Source organism: Cotesia glomerata, linkage group LG1 (genome assembly GCF_020080835.1).
Source record: "Cotesia glomerata isolate CgM1 linkage group LG1, MPM_Cglom_v2.3, whole genome shotgun sequence".
NCBI lineage: Eukaryota > Metazoa > Arthropoda > Insecta > Hymenoptera > Braconidae > Cotesia > Cotesia glomerata.
Genome location: NC_058158.1, coordinates 28,173,045 through 28,193,676, shown reverse-complemented (window position 1 = coordinate 28,193,676; position 20,632 = coordinate 28,173,045). Strand labels below are relative to the sequence as shown.

General features: G+C 28.5%; 1 protein-coding gene and 1 long non-coding RNA gene across 2 annotated transcripts in view; both read left to right on the top strand.

The window, feature by feature from the left end:
• The window catches only part of LOC123275225 (protein turtle homolog B-like), a 333,309-nt gene extending 324,122 nt beyond the window's left edge, over positions 1-9,187 (top strand). The window contains exons 14-15 of the mRNA XM_044743196.1: positions 7,941-8,053; positions 8,222-9,187. Of these exons, the coding sequence (XP_044599131.1) occupies positions 7,941-8,053; positions 8,222-8,302 (194 nt within the window). The 3' untranslated portion in view covers positions 8,303-9,187. The remainder of the gene's footprint in view (positions 1-7,940; positions 8,054-8,221) is intronic.
• Positions 9,188-13,088: 3,901 nt separating this feature from the next.
• On the top strand, positions 13,089-19,085 carry LOC123266893. The gene is made up of 3 exons (XR_006509892.1): positions 13,089-13,238; positions 13,466-13,704; positions 19,055-19,085. It is a non-coding gene; the product is annotated as an uncharacterized LOC123266893 (long non-coding RNA).
• Positions 19,086-20,632: the final 1,547 nt, after the last annotated feature.

Below are 20,632 nucleotides of genomic sequence, written 5' to 3'. Positions count from 1 at the left end.
CCATTCCTATATATTATGAGAATCATGCCGATGTTACAGATATAATTATAAGTATCATTCCTATAATTATGGGAACCATTTCCATAATTATAGTAACAATTCCCAAAAATTATAGGTACATTTCCCATAATTTAAGTAATCGCTCCTAAAATGGTATAGGAAAACATTTCATTAAAATTATAGGAATTATTACCATTTTTTTCTCTCCATGTAGATTTCAAGAAATTACAAAAAAAAGTTTTTTTTTTTTTTATCATTTTTTCAAAATATCTCCGAATTGGCTGAACCGATCGACCTCAAAAACTAATCAGCTCTTAACCTTCAAAACCCGCATCGATCACCACCAAGTGCGTCAGAATCGGTTGATGCGTTCGTGAGATATCGTTGTCGAAAAAAATCAGAAAAAGTGTTTTTTTGTAATAACTCCGAAATGTCATCAGATCAATTTTTTCTTCTAAATTTTTTATAGAGCTCAAAAAACTACGCCGATCACCGCCAACCTCGTAAAAATCGGCTGATTCATTCAAAAGTTATAGCAGTTTGAAAATTAGATAATTTAGAAAATAAAAAAATCGTGTTTCATCGAACTTTAATAAGACTTTTGAGCTCGGAGAGCTCAAAATGATACGAAAATGATATTTTTGAGCTCGAAGAACTCAAAAATGTAATAAGTGCAATTTTGAGCGCTTAAGTATGGAATTGGCGGAAAGTGGCAGGGATGGCCTTTAGGGTTAACCGTTTTCCTAATTTTTTTTAGTTACTCTGACGTTATTTAACTAAATATCATTGTTTTCTCATGAAAATTCAGGGATTGAAAATTTTCAAATTTCAGCGTATATTTTTTGTGCACGGTGAAAAATTTCCAATGAATTTTACTATAAGTACATAGTAACACTGAACTATAAAAAAACTGGTAAAAAATTTACAAGTTCCAATAGTAAACGGTATGCGCAGACTACGCAATCGTGTCATATTATAATATGAAGCCATGAATCAGAAAATTTTTTCGGAAAGCCTGTTAAAATCCATATGATCATAAAATAATACCCACATATCCACGTATTTACATATTTGAAGTAATAAAAAATGTTATCGGGTTATTACAATTGATTTTGTTTACAAGAACTCGTTCAAATCTGTACAAAGCATAATTTTTTAAATTTAACTCAAACCAATACCGTTCATCGGTGGAAATTTTCAGTTTTCAAAGTGCAGTGTGAAAAATAACAATAAAAAAGTAGTTTAGATGGCAAAGTAATATTATTAGAAGGTAATATTTCTAAAAAGAAAAAAAATGAAAAGAAATTTAAAACCTTTGTTGTACAGTTCGGAAGTAAGTCTATAAAAAGAAGTTGTAGAAAGACTTAAGCGTTACCGATCTCAAAACAAAATTTTATCTAAAGTTTTCCTCTCTGAATATCCAATAATAAAAGTTATTTTGAGAATGACGAATCAAGTTACGATTGAATTTCAATTCAATATTGTAAATTTGAGTGTGAAGAGTAAAGTGAGCAAAGTGAGCAAAACAAAACTAAATGCTTATATACCAAGTTTTTGCCTATCGAGGGGAGCTATCATCTATATATACGTTGTTTCAGAGATAACCTTAGTAGTTGCTCTAACAGAAAGTTATATAACATCACAAGTCATCCTGCTGCTACCCCTTACGAGTCTGAAGTCTACTTCTTCGCGAGATTAGCTGAGACTCGTTACTCTCAACAGTCACTTGAGAAATACATTCATTACTCATTCACTTTCTTACTTTTATCTTTCGTAGTACTTTTAACAACTTAAAACTTTCTCACACCTACTCTTGAAGTACTTAGCGGTTGAATTCCGTCAAAAGATTTCCACTTTATCCGAAAGATACAGAATAAGTATGATTGTTATATTAAATCAATTGAGTAACAACAGATTTATTTAAATTGCTTTACTGGATATGCTCTGTATTTGACTAATTGTGTTATCGTAAATACAGTAAATTGCTTTACTGGATATGCTCTGTATTTGACTAATTGTGTTATCGTTCATTCTTAAGAGAGATATTTTTAATGGATGAATCATAAATTTATATTTAAAGAAAGACTAAAATGCATTAAACTTAAAACAACTTGTCATGTTAGAAAAGTTTTTAAACAAACACTTTCTTGAGTTAGAGTGATTTCATCCTTACTTTTTTATAATTGAACCTAGAAAAAACAAACTTTTTTTAATGGTGACACATTTCTCTCTGGAGGCTCGTTATGTTCAGTTTTCCTTTTCATTTGATTTAAATTTTGAGCGAAAATCCCATTATCTTGTAAAATAATTTATTGTAAAGCTCATTTTCGGGTTTTTTTTTCATGTTACTAAGAAAATTCGCTTTTAGTTATGTAGAATTCATTTTTAACTATTTATTTTTAAATCAGATGTATAAAAATCTAGCTATTGAAGTTTTTTGTATAGTGAACTTGTCCTAAAAACTTGAATAGATTTTGAAAATACGGTTGGTTGAAAAATTTATACTTCAATAACATATACTCATGAATTTCATTGAAATCTCATATCTTCCTGTAGATAATTTTCTGATGTAGTTATATACGATCATACAAGGCTATATATGAGAATAGAAAAATAATTTATTATAATTTTTCATTTTTTATAGAATTGTTTGCATTAACTAATATTTTGTATTGAGTAAAAATTGATTTGCTACTTGTTTAAACTAACAACCAATGTCAGATAAGCTCCGTAAGAGATTACAAACATGAATTTTATTTTAGAACTGAATTCTCTTGTAAGGAGATGATTCGGCGATCATGCGCCATCTGTCAGAGATCTTTAACACTACTTTCGGTCCATAAATTATAAATAGGCATATACAACTATATGAGGCCTGATATCGGCAAATCAAGTCGTATCAGTACATATCAAGAACTATATGTGAACCTAGGAACATATTAGACTATATCAAAAAATTTTTTCACGGGTTTGCTTTTGATTTATGATTTAATGCTTGAAAAAAGTTGTTTTGTTATAATTATAGGATAATTTTATTTTTTAGGTGTCATTTTCAACTGGCTTAAATGTGTGTAAAATTTTATAAATATTATACCATAAAAGAATCATATACACTCGGTAACCTTTGTACCTCATTACTCATTACATTACATAAATTTTAAAAAAATTCACGGTATATTTAATTATCTCTACTGTAATGTATATGCATAGTTTTTCAAAATGCTCAAAGAATTAGATTTTGGCATGAAATATACACAGAGAAATTTAAATAATTATAACTATTATTCTTCTTTAATAATAGTTACTAGCTTTGAAATTTAATTGACTAAAATCATATCATATCATAGTAATAGTTACTTTGAAAAGCGATAATAATTACAATCAATTAATTTTCTCTGTGTAGTTCATCATTAATTTGTTGTACCTTTAAGCTTACCCACATCACAATCATATACTAAATTAATTCTCTTGTTAAGTAAATTAATTATTGACTCATCATGAATAATGCTATCTACAAATACGTTTTATTAAATAGGAAATTCTCTCATATCCGTCTTTTAAGGGCAATGCTCTCAAATTTGAATGTGGTTCTTCACATCAAAGGTGTTTGTATGCATGTTGCATCTATTAGGTGTTAATTACTTTGTTCTTTCAACTTATCCTTTAATTAAATACTAGCTTATTTCTCTTGAGTTGAGCAACTTATATTACGATCTAATGGATTACTTTAAACCATAATGTTCAATTTTTATTTATCTCATCCCGTGTAAAAAAAAAATTTCCTGAAAAGTTCCGGAATAGTTCCTGGTCCGGAACGTTCCTATGATAAGACAATCCGGAACATCCCCGGAATACTTCTGCAATGTTCTCGAAATAGTTCTGGAACATCCGTGGAACACTTCCAGAACATTTCCGGAAAATCTCCGACAGATTTATAGAACATCGCTGGAATACTTCCAGAATAAATTAGGAATACTTCCGGAACATCTCCGGTACACTCCTGGAATATTCCCGAAATACTTCTGGAACAAATCGGGAATAGTTACAAAATATATCGGGAATACATCGGGGATATCTTTAAAATATTCCTGGAAAAATCCTCGAATACTTCTGAAACATTTCCGGTAGACGTTTGGATTATGTTCCGGAAGTATTCCTAATTTATTCTCGAAGTATTCCAGCGATGTTTTATAAGTCTGTCGGAGATTTTCCGGAAATGTTCCGGAAGTGTTCCATGAATGATCCAGAACTATTTCGAGAACATTGCAAAAGTATTCCGCGGATGTTCCGGATTGTCTTATCATAAGAACGTTCCGGACCAGGAACTATTCCGGAACTTTTCAGGAAACTTTTTTTTTACACGGGATTCTAAGTAATTAGTGAAGCTTTAAATAGATATTATCGTAATAAAGATGTTACCTAACTATATAAGAGTTTTCACGACTTAACGCGTTTTCATTTCGTAAAAATTTTTGTTTAATTACATAACATCTCTATTCAATCCCAAATGTTCAAAAGCATTCAGGTTCATCTAAGAATTAACTGGAATTCACAAAATTAAGGTAGTACTACCGTTACCACAAGAGTCAAATCCCAAAACCTAACCTTATTTGATTAACGTAGTAGATTTCCCTATACTAAATCACGTTGGAGAAAGAGAGACAGAGATAAATTTTGAATGTTTTTTATTAATAAATATTCTCATATTCTTGGAAACCATACTGATTGTTATTAAATATGTTCTAGATGTTATTTTCTCTCATTGTCTTGATTTTTATAAGAACCTGAACGTTCAGTTTTGTGAAATAAAATAAAGTCTGTGATTTTCCATAAGGATCAATGGTAAAAGCAAAAATATGTAGATATTAATATCTTTTTTTCAGAACTTGCCAGGCTTCCAAAAATTTTACTGCTTAATTATGATATTATAATGTACCAATATGCCAAATTTCATTAAATTCTGAACGTCAATTCTAAAACCGGTAGTACTACCTTAATAGCGAACTTTAAATGTTTAACGTTGGTTATTTAGTCTCTGTTTTACTAACTATAAACTATATAAATCGATGCATAGAAACAAGTAAATATCCCGTATTAGTAGCTACTGAGTAAATACATCAAAGTTAAGTACTATTACAGTGTTGAAGCTTTATTAAAGTATAGAAAATAGTGCCGTATTGCTAATAAATTAGTTAGCTTACTCAAAATGAAACTACTATTAGTATTAAGATTTATAATAATAATTACATCTATTTGTTTTAATTTTGGTAGTCGAGGGAGGAATCGATTCAATTACAGAGAATCTTCCATTTGTACGAAAAAACAATTAGTTCAAAATTTATTGTCACTTTAAAAAACCATTTAATCTCATTATTATCTAATAGAGGTATAATATTTTTTTTGGATCATTCAAATAATTTATAATCGGACTATTGCTACATCGAAATGTTAAAAAATTACCCTCTAAAAAATAAGGAGAGACTAATTGCTAATTAGACGGTCGACATGATTAAATTATCATTAAAATTTTTAAATATACTCATAAAAGTGTTTAAAAAAATAAAAAAATTTTGTCGAATTTCATGGTTTTTTTTTCTGTAGTCGAAACGACAGATATTTCAGCTGTAATAAATTAATTCATGATAAGTTTGGTAGACATTATACTAAAATAGTGCGAAATTCATGTTAAAATCAGAATAACCTGTAAAGAAATTTTCTGATATCGCTTGATACGACTATATATGGCCTTATCATAAAATTTTATTGGCCCATATAGGTTCTGCTATGCCCAGATATAGTTTTTAACAACTATACTAGATCTTCATGTTGACAAAATAGTTGCTTGTTTTGATGACACTAAATATAATTACATGAGCTAAGCTCTGTATGCTTGAGTTAAAAAAATGAATTCTTAAATCAGATTACCGGATTGTTATTTTTATGAAACGTCATTTGAGGATACGTTGGATAGTGATTTTAACTATATTTTTAACTTCCCGCTAAGAAAATTGAAAATTTTTAAAAATCTGGAAGTTATTGTTTTCACCCCGTTTTTCGAAAATTGAGTTTTCATCAGATCTCGACGTTTTGAGGTCCTAGGAAGCTTCCCTAACTATTCCCGCGATGGTGTCTGTACGCCTGTATGTTTTTTTTTTTTTTTTTTTTTTTTTATAGCATTACTTCAATCCAGTCCGTGTTGCGTCTCACGACGGTTACTCCTACACTGTAAAAAAAGCGGTGTTAAAATGGACTCATTTTAACACCGCTATGTAACACCTGTGTATTAACACCGGTGTAGACGTGCTCTTTTGCGGTGTTAAAAATCCGGTGTTAATCCGGTGTAATATCGGTGTAACCTGTGTAATACCGGTGTAACAGTAGAATAAATTTATACCGTATCGGAGTATTTAAACATGATAATTAAACATGATAAATTAATAATTTAATAACTTTGCTTTTTTTTTTTTCAGATATTTCATTTGCACATAAACTCATATTGTAACACATAATCTCCCATAGCTTACACAACAGCATTATATTATCATTATAAAAGAAAATTCTTTGAATTTCACCGTAAATGGGTAATTCGTAAATTCTTAAATTGTCCTAAAAACGTCCTGAAATTGTACAAAAAATTTTTCATCCATTAATTTCGGGACAAATATACAACTGTGCAAAAACTATACAAAAATAAATTATCTCTATGAAAATCATTTAAAGAACGTTCAAAATTGTCATACAATTGTTCTAAAAATGTTTCAAATTTGTTATAAAAACACTCTATAACTGTCCAAAAAATGTTCCAAAATTATCTCAAAAATATCCGAAAAATGTCTCAAAAGTATGCAAAATTTGATCTCATATAGTTAAGAAAATGTTTTAAGATTATTCAAAAAAGGTTCCACATAATCAGCTCTTAACGTTGAAAAACCACGTCGATCGCCACCAAGCCGGTCAAAATCGTTTGATTCGTTCGTGAGTTATCGTTGACGAAAGAAAACCGAAAAAAGTGTTTTTTCGGAATTACGAAATTCTGAGTTCGATCAATCTATGCTTGAAGATTTATTATGAGGTTCAAAAAACTGCGTTGAATGCCGCCAATCGCGTGAAAATCGGTTCTTTCATTCAAAGTTATTCCGGTTTGAAAATTCAAATAGTTGTATTTTATTAAACTGCTATTAGAGTTTGAGCTCGAAGAGATCAAAATGATACAAAAATCATATTTTGGGCTTGAAGAGCTCAAAAACGTAATGTATAATTTTGAGCGCTTAAGTACAAAATGAGCGGGAAGTTGCAGGGATGGCCTTTAGGGTCAACCGTCGTCCTAATTTTTTTTTGTGTATATACTGCATATAACTGTATTGAATATCATTCAACTTCAGTTTTCTATGCGAGTAAATATATGTTGAGTGAATTTGAGTGTATGACCAATTTAAATATGAAATACTATCATTTGATCAGTGCTGTTTGCTAATTCAAAAAACATGCTTCTAGTAAAAAATTACTCATTTAACTGAGAAATGAATCTAGCTAAAAACCTTTTCTTCGCCACGATGTGAGAAATTAATAGACTGAGATATTTATCTAATAAAGATAAATAAAAATTCACTTCACTTTTTATCAACTCCCAAAAATTTCATAGCTAATAAAAAAAAGTTAACAACTACTCACAAATTCTTTTATCAGCTATTTTTGTACTTTTCAACAGTTTCTATGATTATAAATTGCTATTTTATTCACAATAACTTATAGATCAAGTATTTTATGGACAAGAAAATTTTATTGTGTTGTAAAAAGTCGTCTATAGTTATCAATATTATTACCAACGAAAAACACTTCCTAAATTTACATTTTCTCTTACACGAAAACTCATAAAAAACTAGTTATCACTTGATATTACATAATTTTTTTATTATTATTTCTGTATTTCTTTTTTGCAGATAAAAAACTTTCAGTTTACGGTTCTCTGCCGCGCAGACCATGCCACCTGGAGGGTCGAGAAATGCTTCATGACTTTCTTGAAAATCCGGATTATCCTCGAGCTTCGACTAATGTACGTATCTCAATTCAACATTAACTTTAGCTCCTACAAAAAAAAATATAATAAAAGTTAAGATAATCTTTAGAGCTCAAAAAAAATGTCAGTTACACTAAATACAAACAACAAAATTAAAGCCATAATAATAAACAGCAAAAATCATAACTTTTAACTTTTTTTCAGAATTTTTACAGCTTACAAAGACCAAGTCGTTATTCTGAAACAATTGTGAGAACATCAGCACTTCAGGAAAGCTGTATCTGAACTCGTTTTAAAATTCATTTCTAAATAATAAAAGAAAAAAAGTCATAAATATGAAAATATAAATACATATACAAATCTACACGGTAAAAACTCGAGCAATGGATTATAGATCAAAATGAGGAATCATTGAAAAGTTTAAATGCATCATAACTACTATAAATATATAAATATCATCTAACATGTTATTATCATTATTACTACTTTTTTTTTTTATTTTTTTTAACATAATCATTGCTCGAATAAGGCTGCATTTCATTTGTAACATAAAATATACCCAGCTATTTAAAAAAAACACCTCAATGCCAAATATACCTTCGAGGTATCGAACACATATTTTTTAAAATCAGGTTTAATAATTTCAATTTATTTAAATGGCTTTTTAAATTCATCCTGTGAGAGAATACGGCCTGCGGGGGTAGGCAAAAAATACTTCGAATGCTCAACGAGATGACATATATTTAATACTGGCTTAAATTGCGTTACATTAAATCGCATATCTATAGAACAAAAGAAAGTGAACTAGATCGAGAATTATAAACCTTTCTAGAGGTTCGATTTTATTTTTAATTATTAAAACGGAACCCAAGAGATTTAAGTTATTTTTTGCTTGTTATTGTAAAAGAAAATTTTTTATCAGTTTTCAATAAGAATTCAACGTAATTTTTTATCAGTTTTCAACAATAATTCAACGTAGAAACCTAATAAAGGGTGACATTGAAAATAATGGCTACTCATTTTTTGTAAATATTTTCTTTTTTAAAAAAAAGGTTGATCCCGTAACCACAAACTTACGAATAACTTGCTCACAATAGTAAAAAAATTTGTGTTAAATATTTAACACTTTTTTGTGCTGATTTCAGAGAATTAACATAAAAAAATATTAAATTTACACATAAAAGTGTTTAATATTTAATACAAACATTTTTAACGCAACGACGCAACATTTTTTACTGTATAGTTTCATCCTAGTTATACAACTATTTTTATATAAAAATTTTTTTGACATTAAAAATTGAAAATAATTTCAGCAATTTCATTGATATTGATTCCAATTTGAATAAAAAAAAATTGTATCCTCTATGTATTTGCATTTGAAACTAAAAATCATTTTGTACTTTTTTAAAAAGTTATTATTTTTCCAATAGGCTAAAAAAGTATTTCAACGCACACGTATAATTAATAAAATACGATTATGTCACACTGTAAAAAATTTATGGAATGGATGATTTGTAATTGATGTAATACCAAAGCGAAACTCACTGCTAGAAAAATTTTAATTTTGTTATTCATAAAAAAAAACTCGCGGATAAAATTCTCTATTTTTTTTTCACAAAATAAAAATATAAATGTTATTCGTGTAAGGATTAACAACTACAAATTTGGATGTTTTACAAATTAATATAACTTTTATCCTTAATTTGGTATAATAAATTTGTTTCAATGTTAAAAAAAAATCTAAAAACGTTTTTTTTTGTTCTACAAGTAGCATGATGAAAATTAAAATTCACTCCTGATTTCGTACACAGTAACTCAAAATGTGCTTCACATAAACGAGTACAGAGTATCAATCGAAACTATGAATTGAGTTAATGACAACACATCGAATATAAATTGAACAAAGAAATTAAAAGGCCATTTAACTAAAGTTGTTATTTTTAAAAATGAGATTTGAACGTTTTGTAAGACTTTAAGTATATTTATTAATAATTTAAATAATAATAGAAAATACATTTGTAAATATTGTATATAAATAAAAATACATTTGTGTTACATATTTAATGTTGTTTTAAATTTTATTCCAACACTCGATAATATCCTTTCATGTTAATTAGGCTAAATTCGATTTGTAATAGAAATGTAAAAGAAATATATTGCTGCTGATAATATTAATATTTTAAATCAGTCTTAATACACAAACAAAATTGGTAAGGTACTACTGAATTAGCATTAGGAACTAACACATAAGGAAATTGCATCAAGTAAATTTGAAGATAAAATATTTTCAATTTCTTTGTTTTTATTTTTACCTTTCTCAAATCAACAAAATCAATTTGTGAAAGCAAAATAGTAGGAAGTTATAGGGTAAATACCCCAATAGATGGACAGATATTATTTCTAGAAGCAATTTCATTAGTTTTAAGAACAAAAATCTTAAGTCGTTATTTTTTTTTTTGTCTACAAGTAGTTATGAGAAATAAAAGTAATTTCTTTTTAACTTTTTATTTAAAATAATAGTTTAAAAAAATTATTTAAATTGGACGTCTCGAGGTTTTGCTCCGAGAGCGCCACCACTAGTAAGCATGTGACAGATAGCTGGTGGACGTTATTTGTTATTATTATTAAAAATAATAAAAAAAGTAAGATTTGTACATATGATTACGCTTATATTTCACTGATAAAGCTAGAAATATAATATTTTAATTATAAAATCGAAAAGAAATAATAGAATTTAGTGTCCATCTATTGGTGACACTTTTCTGACCTTTATCCAATAGATGGACATTGAGTTTGTATGATGAATTTTCTTATTTTTTTTTTTTAATTTCATTGGTGGATCAATGTGAGAATAAGAGTAAAGATTATAATAAACAGACATGTACTGAAAATGAAAGTATTATTATGATTATTGAAGAAATTGAAGAGAAAAAAGAAAACGCTAAATAAAAGAGAAAATTAAGAGAAGGAAATTTAAAAGCAAAAGAGAACAGACCTTTTAAAAGGAAGAAGAAGACAACATAAAATGTTTTTAACGTTGTGTTTTATAAATTTATATTGTTAATTTATTAATTATTAGTATTCTTTATATTAATATATTTTATATGTTATTTTACATGAGAAAGCATCACGTGTTCAAAATTAATAAAATTACTTTATGATGTATTTTGAAAATTACCATCCGATGTATCATCTTTTCTCTTTAATTATATCAAGCTCCATTTTTTAGTGGAAAAAATTAACAAATTAATTATTTCTGATATAAATAATAAATCGAAAATATCGCTTGTAAGTAGTGTCCATCTATGGGTATTGACTGTCCACCTACTGGAGATTTTGTCCATCTACTGGGGTTTTGGACTTTTCTTACATTTTTCTTTTTTATTAATTACTACAACGTTTTACGAAGTTTTACTTATTTTTTCCTGGTTAATTATATATTTTTACATAAATATAATTTACTTTATCACAACTTATCTGTATATTACTATATTGTTTTTTTTAATAGAACACGAGAGTTTGCTTAATCGTCCATCTATTGGGGTATTTACCCTAGATAGGATTGATAATAAATAATGAGAAAATATACTATTTTTATAAAATAAATATTTCTAAGAAAAAAATTTTTAAAATATAAAACTAGAAGTTTTGTAACTGAGATTTATTTTTGTTAAGAGAATCCAACACAAACATTATTGAGATTTTTAGTTCTATTGTTTTTTTTTTTTTTTCATTTTAAGTTTTATGTCACGAGAAAAAATGCGAAACAGTAATAGTAAACAAATTTAAATAACAGTTATTAAAATAATTAAATCAAAATCAACTTTAGTGAAATCGCACTATCTTAAAAAATAACTGAAAGATAAAAAAACATTTTAAGTTTTGAAAACTTTTTTGATTAAAAAGAAAAAGAAAATAAGTTTTACGTTTTGAAAAATTTCAATCATTTTTTTTAAAACAATTGTAGTTCAATAAATTTTCCAATTTTTATATTTTTTTTATGTTGCAGATTGAAATATAACGATTTTATAAAAAAATTTTGTGATATGATTTAAATATTTTTTATCAATTTGAAAAATTTAACGTATGTCAATCATCATTTTTTCGATATAATTTTTCTAGTATTTTAAATTTTTTTCTCATATTTCACATCAAGGACAGAATAAAAATAGTTATTTTCGATAGATATGCATAAAGGTAGAGTCTGATGACTTGAAGTGATGTCACGAGTTTGAGGCTATGGGTGCATTCTTATCAAGACCGAGTTAGTTATCCGGCCGAGTGAAGCGAGTCCGGATATAGTACGAGATAGTATCCATAACCTCAAATGTGTGCCTTCACTTCAAGTCTTTCAGGGTTCCTACCTTTGAGCATAGTATCGAACAAAATTTTTTGTCATCAGTGGTGGAAGTTGGATTTGAAAAAGAAACAGTCAAAAATATTTAATTACTGTTTATTTACCCTAGCGGTATCGACGACTCAGAGTAAACTCGGAGTTTACACGGAGTTACTATGGAGTATACTCCCTCTTGGAGTTTAATCGGGGTATAAGCGGAGTTTACGCGGAGTTTTAGAGGTGTATGCAAGGAGTATTGTGTGCAGTTACGACACGGAGTCACAAAAGTGTATTATTGGAGTTTTCGAGAAGTTTTAGACGAGTTTTTTCGGAGTCGCTATGGAGTTTTCCTCGCGTTTTTGTCGAATATTTTCGGAGTTACAGTGGAGTTTTTTTGGCGTTTTCGTCGAGTTTTTGTTGAGTATTTTCGGAGTTGCTAGGGAGTTTTTGTCGAGTTTTTTTCAATGTTTTGCGGAGCTTTATAAGAGTTTCGCTGGTGTTTTTTCGGAGTTTTGGTAGTGTTATTGTGGAGTTTACTCGCAATTAATAATACTTCACGGCATGAAAATTAATTTTAATTTCACAAAGATGACTATAAATAAATCATTTTTCAATTACAGTGTACTTTTTATTAATTAATTTATTTATTTACAAGTTGAAATATATTTATCTACATAGAATATGTTATTTAATAAATATATTATGAAGTTTATAAGTAAAATATATGATATATAAAAAAAATGACATCATAATGAAATTGTCAAAAGTTTACAGTTGTTACACTGAATCAATATTATCATAACTAAAATTAGAATTTTATCAATACATAAAGCGATTCAAAACTTTTTCGGTTTCCGTAAGATAGACAGTGTTGTTTATTACTTGGTGGGTCTTATTATGTGACTAAATAGTTAATACTGATAATGACTAAGATAGCTTGACCGATTGAGCCCTTGGCTAGATATAAAATAGTCCGGGTTCGAGTCCCGGTCTGTACGAATTATTTTTTTCGGTTTTTCATTCATTATCCATCAAAAACTCCGATGAAACTCGCAAAATACTCTTGGAAAGCTCCACAATAGCTCGGTAAAGATGCTGACTAAACTTGACAGAAAACCCGTAAAAACACTGATAAAACTCGGGGAAAACTTCATGAGAACACCAGCAAAATTCCAACCAAACTCCGTAACGATCTCAATTAAACACCTATTAACCACTATCGTCTTTATGTGTCACTACTGCACACAATACTCCGAGTTTACTCCCCATATGCGCTGACTATACTCCGTCGTTATGCTGAGTTTCGGACGAGTTTCTACAGAGTTTTATCGGTGGCACCGAAACCGCTAGGGTAATTTAAAAACACAAGAATTATGCCAAAACATGCAGTACTAATGATATAATATTAAGTAATAGTTTTTAATTATTTCGTTAATAGAATATTTTTTTTAATTTCATGTAATTTTGTATTATTTTTTAAACAATTAACCCTGCACGGAGAAAAAAATGTTGCTATAGGAACTCTATAGTAGTTAGTTAGTTGTAAAAAGTTCCAGTAGGTTAACGTATTCTTATGGTAACAATACCGTTTGGCTCCTGCAACTCTACATTGTAGGGATAGGCGATATACATCGATGTTTCGACTATCGATGTTTTTTCCGGGAAACATCGATTTTTTTGGTCGATTTTTTTTGGAATCGACACATCGATGGTCGATGTAGAATAATGAACCATCGACATCGAAATAAATTTCTACTAGAAATTTTTTAGCGCGCGCTAAAAATTAAAAAAAAAATCTGAAAATGCCAAAAAAAAATCGTAAAAATTACAGTTGTAAATATGGGAAAAAAATCTATTAAACACAATTATTAATGACTTGCAAGTGCATTTTCATAGCTGGAATATGATCTTAGAATTCAAAAATAACGAAATAACCATATTTTCGAATTTCAGACTGTCGTTCGACTGTATCGAATTTTTGTAAGTTTTAAATGACCTACACAGTGTTTAATAGATTTTTTTTCTCTTATTTATAACTTTAATTTTCCCGATATTTTTGGTTTTTGAGGTTTTTTTGAATTTTCATCATACTCAATCTGAATCCAAAAAATTTTTTTATTCTGATATTTTCGATTTTTCATGATTTATTGTCATTTTTTTTAGTTTTTTGCTATTTTTTCAAATTTTGACGGCTCAACGGGCTAATTAACGTTCAAATTCAGATTCAGTGAGTTGAAATATATAAAAATCATGCTTGATCTAGGTCGACAAAATTTTATTCATCGCTGTAGCTGCAGTTTTTCGCAATTTTTTGCCTTATTTAAGGTTTTTTGGATTTTAGTCAAAATTTTGAGGGCTTACGGGCAATAATAATTAAAATAATTAAAAATTATTTCTTTTTACGCCTAATTTGGTTATAAGTATAATTTTTTCGAATTTTCGCGCGCATTTTCAACATCGATGTCTACAATCGATGTTTCGATGTTTTTTATCCCTACTACATCGTTGAGCTCTGAGAGCTAAACGTTATTTACCTCTCACAACTCTACAGGATCGTTCTAAGACTATAACAAATTTTTGGCAGTCTGTTTAATAATTTTTTTTACGATTTAGCATTGATAATTTAATAAATAAATGCGGCAGAATGAATTTATGTTGCCAACAATAATTGTATATAACAAATAAGAATATTATTCTAATAGAAATAAAATAATAATAGAACTTATATTACAAATAAAAATTATTTATAAAATAAAAATATGGTCGTCACAAAATTATCTTATTTTCTTAATTATATCAATAAATATTGGACATAAAATCACTACCTATATGCACAAGAAAAGATAAATAAACGAAATTAAATTTTATTTTGTGTTAAATGGAGTCTTTTTAATGTATTCCGATAACTTATTACTTATCACAATATATTCAACTAATAAATTAAATTAACAGTCACTGCAAATGAACCTTGAAAAACCATAAATACAAAACTGTTCTAACGAAATTCAATTTGACAAAAAAAAAACCTATTTCCTTAAATAAATAAACTGGAAACTTAATTGTCCTCATATATTTTTAATAATATGGATGAGTAACAAAATAATTCTGTTTGTCACTTTAAAAGGTTATGAAATATGTCCCGCTTGGAAAAGATTTATATGTTCCAAAATATATGATTAAATATATTAATATTATAATGTGATATATGGAACGATACATAAAATCATATCTATAATTTCGCCACAATAATATAAAAAAATATATTGTAAATAAATATATCATTCTCATGTATAAATCATATATTCATCAATATATTTGCTTCATGTATGCACGATCCATATGTGTATCGGTACAACTTTTTATATATTGATACCTTATACTTAAAATAATGTATCGATAAATATATAGTATCACATATATTCTTCATATACAGTACATGATATATTATATATGATTTTTATGTATTCGGTAATATAGCAGATGATATATACTAAGCGATGTATGGATCACCATATAATAATGAATATATTATTTAAAATACATGGTTCCATATATAGAATAAAATAAAAAACTTTTCAATATAGACAATTTTGCCGCCATATATTCATCACTCATTTGCAATATATTGTATAATGTATTTTGAACGATATATAGTATTTTCATGCGGGGTCAGCGCACTCCACTACTGCGCAACGTAGAGCGCTCCCAACTGTACTGTTTGGCTCTGAGAACAATCCCGTAGAGCTCTGAGAGCTCAACAACATTGAGTAAAAGATAATTTGACTTATCTATAGCGTATTTTAGTAGTTATGTAAGAATGTAGAGACAGATAGAGAGATAGATAAGTTACTTTTTGTCATATCAACCGCACTGAAAAAAAAATTAACTTGAATCAAGAGTAAAATTCTTGAACCGAGAAAATAATTTTGAAGAATCTCATTGTCTTGAATCAAGACAAAAAACTCTTGAATCAAGTAAAATTTCTTAGTTTAAGAATTTTTCAACTCAAACCAAGAAGATGAAATTTTTCAAAATTATTTACTTGATTCAAGTAAATTTTTTTTTCTGTGCGCGAAAATTGAATTTTCGAGCAACATACAGACAGTGCAAAGAATACTATTTCTAGCAATCGATAGTTTAATTAATTTACCTCGCACCAGTATCGAAAAGTAACTTTTCTCTCTCTCTCTATCTGTCTTTACATTTCTGCACGACTACGCTAAAATACGCTATAGAAGAGTCGAATTATCTTTTGATTCGACAAACGTCCGCTGGGTAGAGTAAAAATCGCAAAAAGATTCTTAGCGACAGTTGAATCTTGAAAACAACTTCAACATATACGTGCGTTTAATCCATCGCTATTTAATCTCGTGTGACATAATTTTTGTGCCTTTGAATAAAATAAACAGTAATTGAACATTCTTGACTGTTCTCTCAAATCCAACTTCCGCAATTGATATGACAACAAATTATGTTCGATACTTTAAAGGTAGGGACTCTGACAAACTTGAAATGAAGGCACACGTTTGAGACTATGGATACATTCTCATCAAGACCTCGTACTATATCCGGGCTCGCTACGCTCGTCCGGATAAATAACTCGGTCTTTAAAATGATGCACCCATAGCCTCAAACTTGTGACGTCACTTCAAGCCGTCAAAATTCCTACCTTTGCGCATATGTATCGGAAATAACTATTTCGATACGATTGCGAGGTCAGTAAACTAAACTATAGATTGCCAAAAATCGTATACTTTGCGCCCTCTGCATGTTACACAATTTTATTTTGCAATTGATAGCAATAACTCACGTATGACTTTTCAACTCGTGAATTTATGTTTATACACAGTAAAAAATTTTTCGTCAAATTTAACACAAAAATTTGTGTTGATGACTTTTTTTACATAATCTGTGTTGAATCAACACTCTATTGTGTTGAATCAACATACTAAAACGTTAAATTCTACACACTAAAATGTTAAATTCTACACAAACATTTTTACACTTTACACAATGACGAAAAATTTTTTACTATGTAAAAACTATTTTTGAAGTTTACTCCTTAAGAATCGATTTTCATATAAGGCGCCCGGTATGAGAAAAATATGGAGAGTATAACCTACTCATCAAATGGGATAGTAACGTTTTTGGTGTGTATCATTTCTCGCGCACCTTTCACTTTTCAGTTGTGTGTGTGTGTGTGTGTGTGTGTGTGTGTGTGTGTGTGTGTGTGTGTGTGTGTGTGTGTGTGTGTGTATGATTGTGTGTAACCAGCATACACATTATACTGTGTGATAGCTTATAGCCTAGTCGACCAGTGCCTTTTTGGTCAACTTTTTTCTGCAGTCTTCGAAAATTATAATTGAGGTGTCATTCGATTCGAAATGGGATCTAAATGATTTGAAAAAAATGAAGTTCCGCTTGCAAAAATTGCAAAGGTTATTAAGAATTAACTGAAAAAAGGGGGTTTAGTTTTTTACAAATATCTTAAAAACTAATAACGATTTAAAAAATTTTTTAAAAATTCAAAAGAGGAGGAAATTTCCTAGAAAAAAATGGACTCCCGGAACGGTAGGACCAATATTAACCCTTCGTTTGTCGCGCTTTTTTTAGTTTCTCGCTCACACTATAGCGAATCTCTATAGGTTGAGTAGTTGTTAGGCGGCGATTTGCTCATAGCGCGACCAACGAAGGGTTAATAATTTTCCCAGAGGTATGAAAATACGACCGAAAATGGGTGCTCTGGCTTGCGTAAGCCATGCCTACTTTGAACACTTGATTAATAAAAATTATTTTAACATATTAATTATAAAATTTTAAACTTTTATTAATTTTATCAACCGTGATTTATTATAATTCTTCTAACCCGTTATCACCTATTCGGTCATTTTTATGCTAGTATAAATCTAATTTCAAGTGGATGGAAATTTTCATCTTCACTAACGATTTGAGACAATTCGTCTTCGGATAGTTAGGTCGATGGGTAACTCATCGAGTTTAAAAGTTTAAAAGTTTAAAAAATATAAAAGCGCCTAGAAAATGGAAACAGAAGTACTATAGTTTATATCGTAGTATGGAGTTTAAAGGGAGGAGGTAGCATAGTATTGACAATTACTGAGAGTTAAGTGTATACTGAGAGAAAGTAAGTGGAGAGTGACCCGGTAGCTTAACTGGTAAAAGCATCCTGACATGTAATCGGGGAGATCCAGGTTCGATTCCTGGCTTGGTTAATTTTTCATGGATTTTTTCAAAAGTTGCCCTTTATTCTCAGTAGCTTTCCATCGTTAATACTTAACATATAGTCGAACAGATACTAGCATTCACCAGCTAACTAGTGTTCAAGTTCGATGGTTACCCATCGACCTAACTATCCGAAGACGAATTGTCTCAAATCGTTAGTGAAGATGAAAATTTCCATCCACTTGAAATTAGATTTATACTAGCATAAAATGACCGAATAGGTGATAACGGGTTAGAAGAATTAATTATAAAATTTAAAAAATAGAAAAAATCAGGGGCTTACTGGATAGATAAATGAACAATAATCCGCCTGAAAAAATTTCTATCACAATTTTTCAATTAGTTATGCAATTGTTAATTAATAATTTTTCTTCTGCTTGAACATGTACATTGCAAGTGTGATAATTGTTAAACTATAACTATTTGAGATTTTTTTCCTCTCTTGGAGCAATTCTTCGAAGGCTTCAAATTTTTTATTAATAATTTTCGTTGTTGCAAAATTGAAAACTTATATTAATCATCAAAAAAATTTATTTTTTCAAAATATTATTAATGATCCGTTTTTATGTTGTCAGAAGCTGCACGGAAATAACTTTTTAAAATTTTTACCTTTTATTGTTTAAGAAATTGTTAGAAACAAATGCGTTGTTCATAAGATAAATGAAAATTTTTTTATGAAATTTCAATCTTTGATACAAATAATGATATTTAAAAGAAAAATTGTTCCTTAAACAATTTTTTGGAGTTTATTGGAGTTTACACATAATTTTTTTTATTTATATCTATCGATATTCATTTGCGATTTAAAAATATTAACAAGTTAATAGAGTTAGCTATTTTGACGAATTAATTACATAATTAATGAAAATAAATGTATCGTGTATGCTTCGAGTAATATAATAGTTAATTCCATTTACCATCATTTACTAATCTATATATTTGATATAATCGTTCGTAAGGAGTAAACTCCAGTCGTGCGTCGGAGCTGACACACACGATTTTTTTTTTTTTCTTAATTATAAATTGTGATTTCTTTTAATATAGCAAGCAACATAATAATGTAAAATGTTATAATTAAAGATCGAAAAAATAAAACATGGCATTTATTAATTTATTACTTGAGCATCCTTATCTCCTCTTAGTAGTTTAATATTAATGTGATATTCCACCAACTTAAGGTAAGCAGTCATTATTAATACACTGTAAAAAAAAAACCGGTGTGAGTCCATGCGGTGTACGGTGTTAAAAATTCCGGTGTTAAATTCAACACCGAAATCGGTGTAGCAGTAACACCGTTTGCGGTGTAAATATTTTTTGTCGGTGTTAAATCGGTGTTATAAATTTTCCGATGTTGATAATATTTTGAGTAACAAAATTTTTATAATTAAATTTTTTATGTTTAATAATTAAAGATAAATAATCAAAAAAAGTTAATATTTAATTTAGAAAGTTTAAAATAATAAAATATAAAGTAGATAAAAGTTTTTGATTAAAATAAATACACTGTTAAAAATTTCGATGTAAAAATGGACCCAGAGCACTTTACATTGCCGTGTAGTGTGAAATAATGGTGTGAAATTCTCTCGGTGTAAATTTTCGATCCATGTTACTTTAACACCATTATTAAAGGACAATTTTAGGACATCATATAGATAATTGGAAACTCTAAAATAGTGGATTTTAATCATTATTTCATAACTTTTAAGTATTTTTTTTAAGATTTTCGGAATACTTCTAAGATAATTTTAGAATCAATGCAATTTATTTGAAGCAATTTAGTTGAAATTTTGTCCTTAAATCTTATGTGGAACCTTTTTTGAATAATCTTAAAACATTTTTTTAACTATTTGAGAACAAATTTTGAAAACATTTGAAAGATTTTTCGGATATTTTATTGACAATTTTGGAACATTTTTTGGACAATTTTAGAGTGTTTTTACAACAAATTTGAAACATTTTTAGAACAATTTTACGACAATTTTGAACGTTTTTTAAATGATTTTCATATAGATAATTTATTTTTGCACAGCTGTAGATTC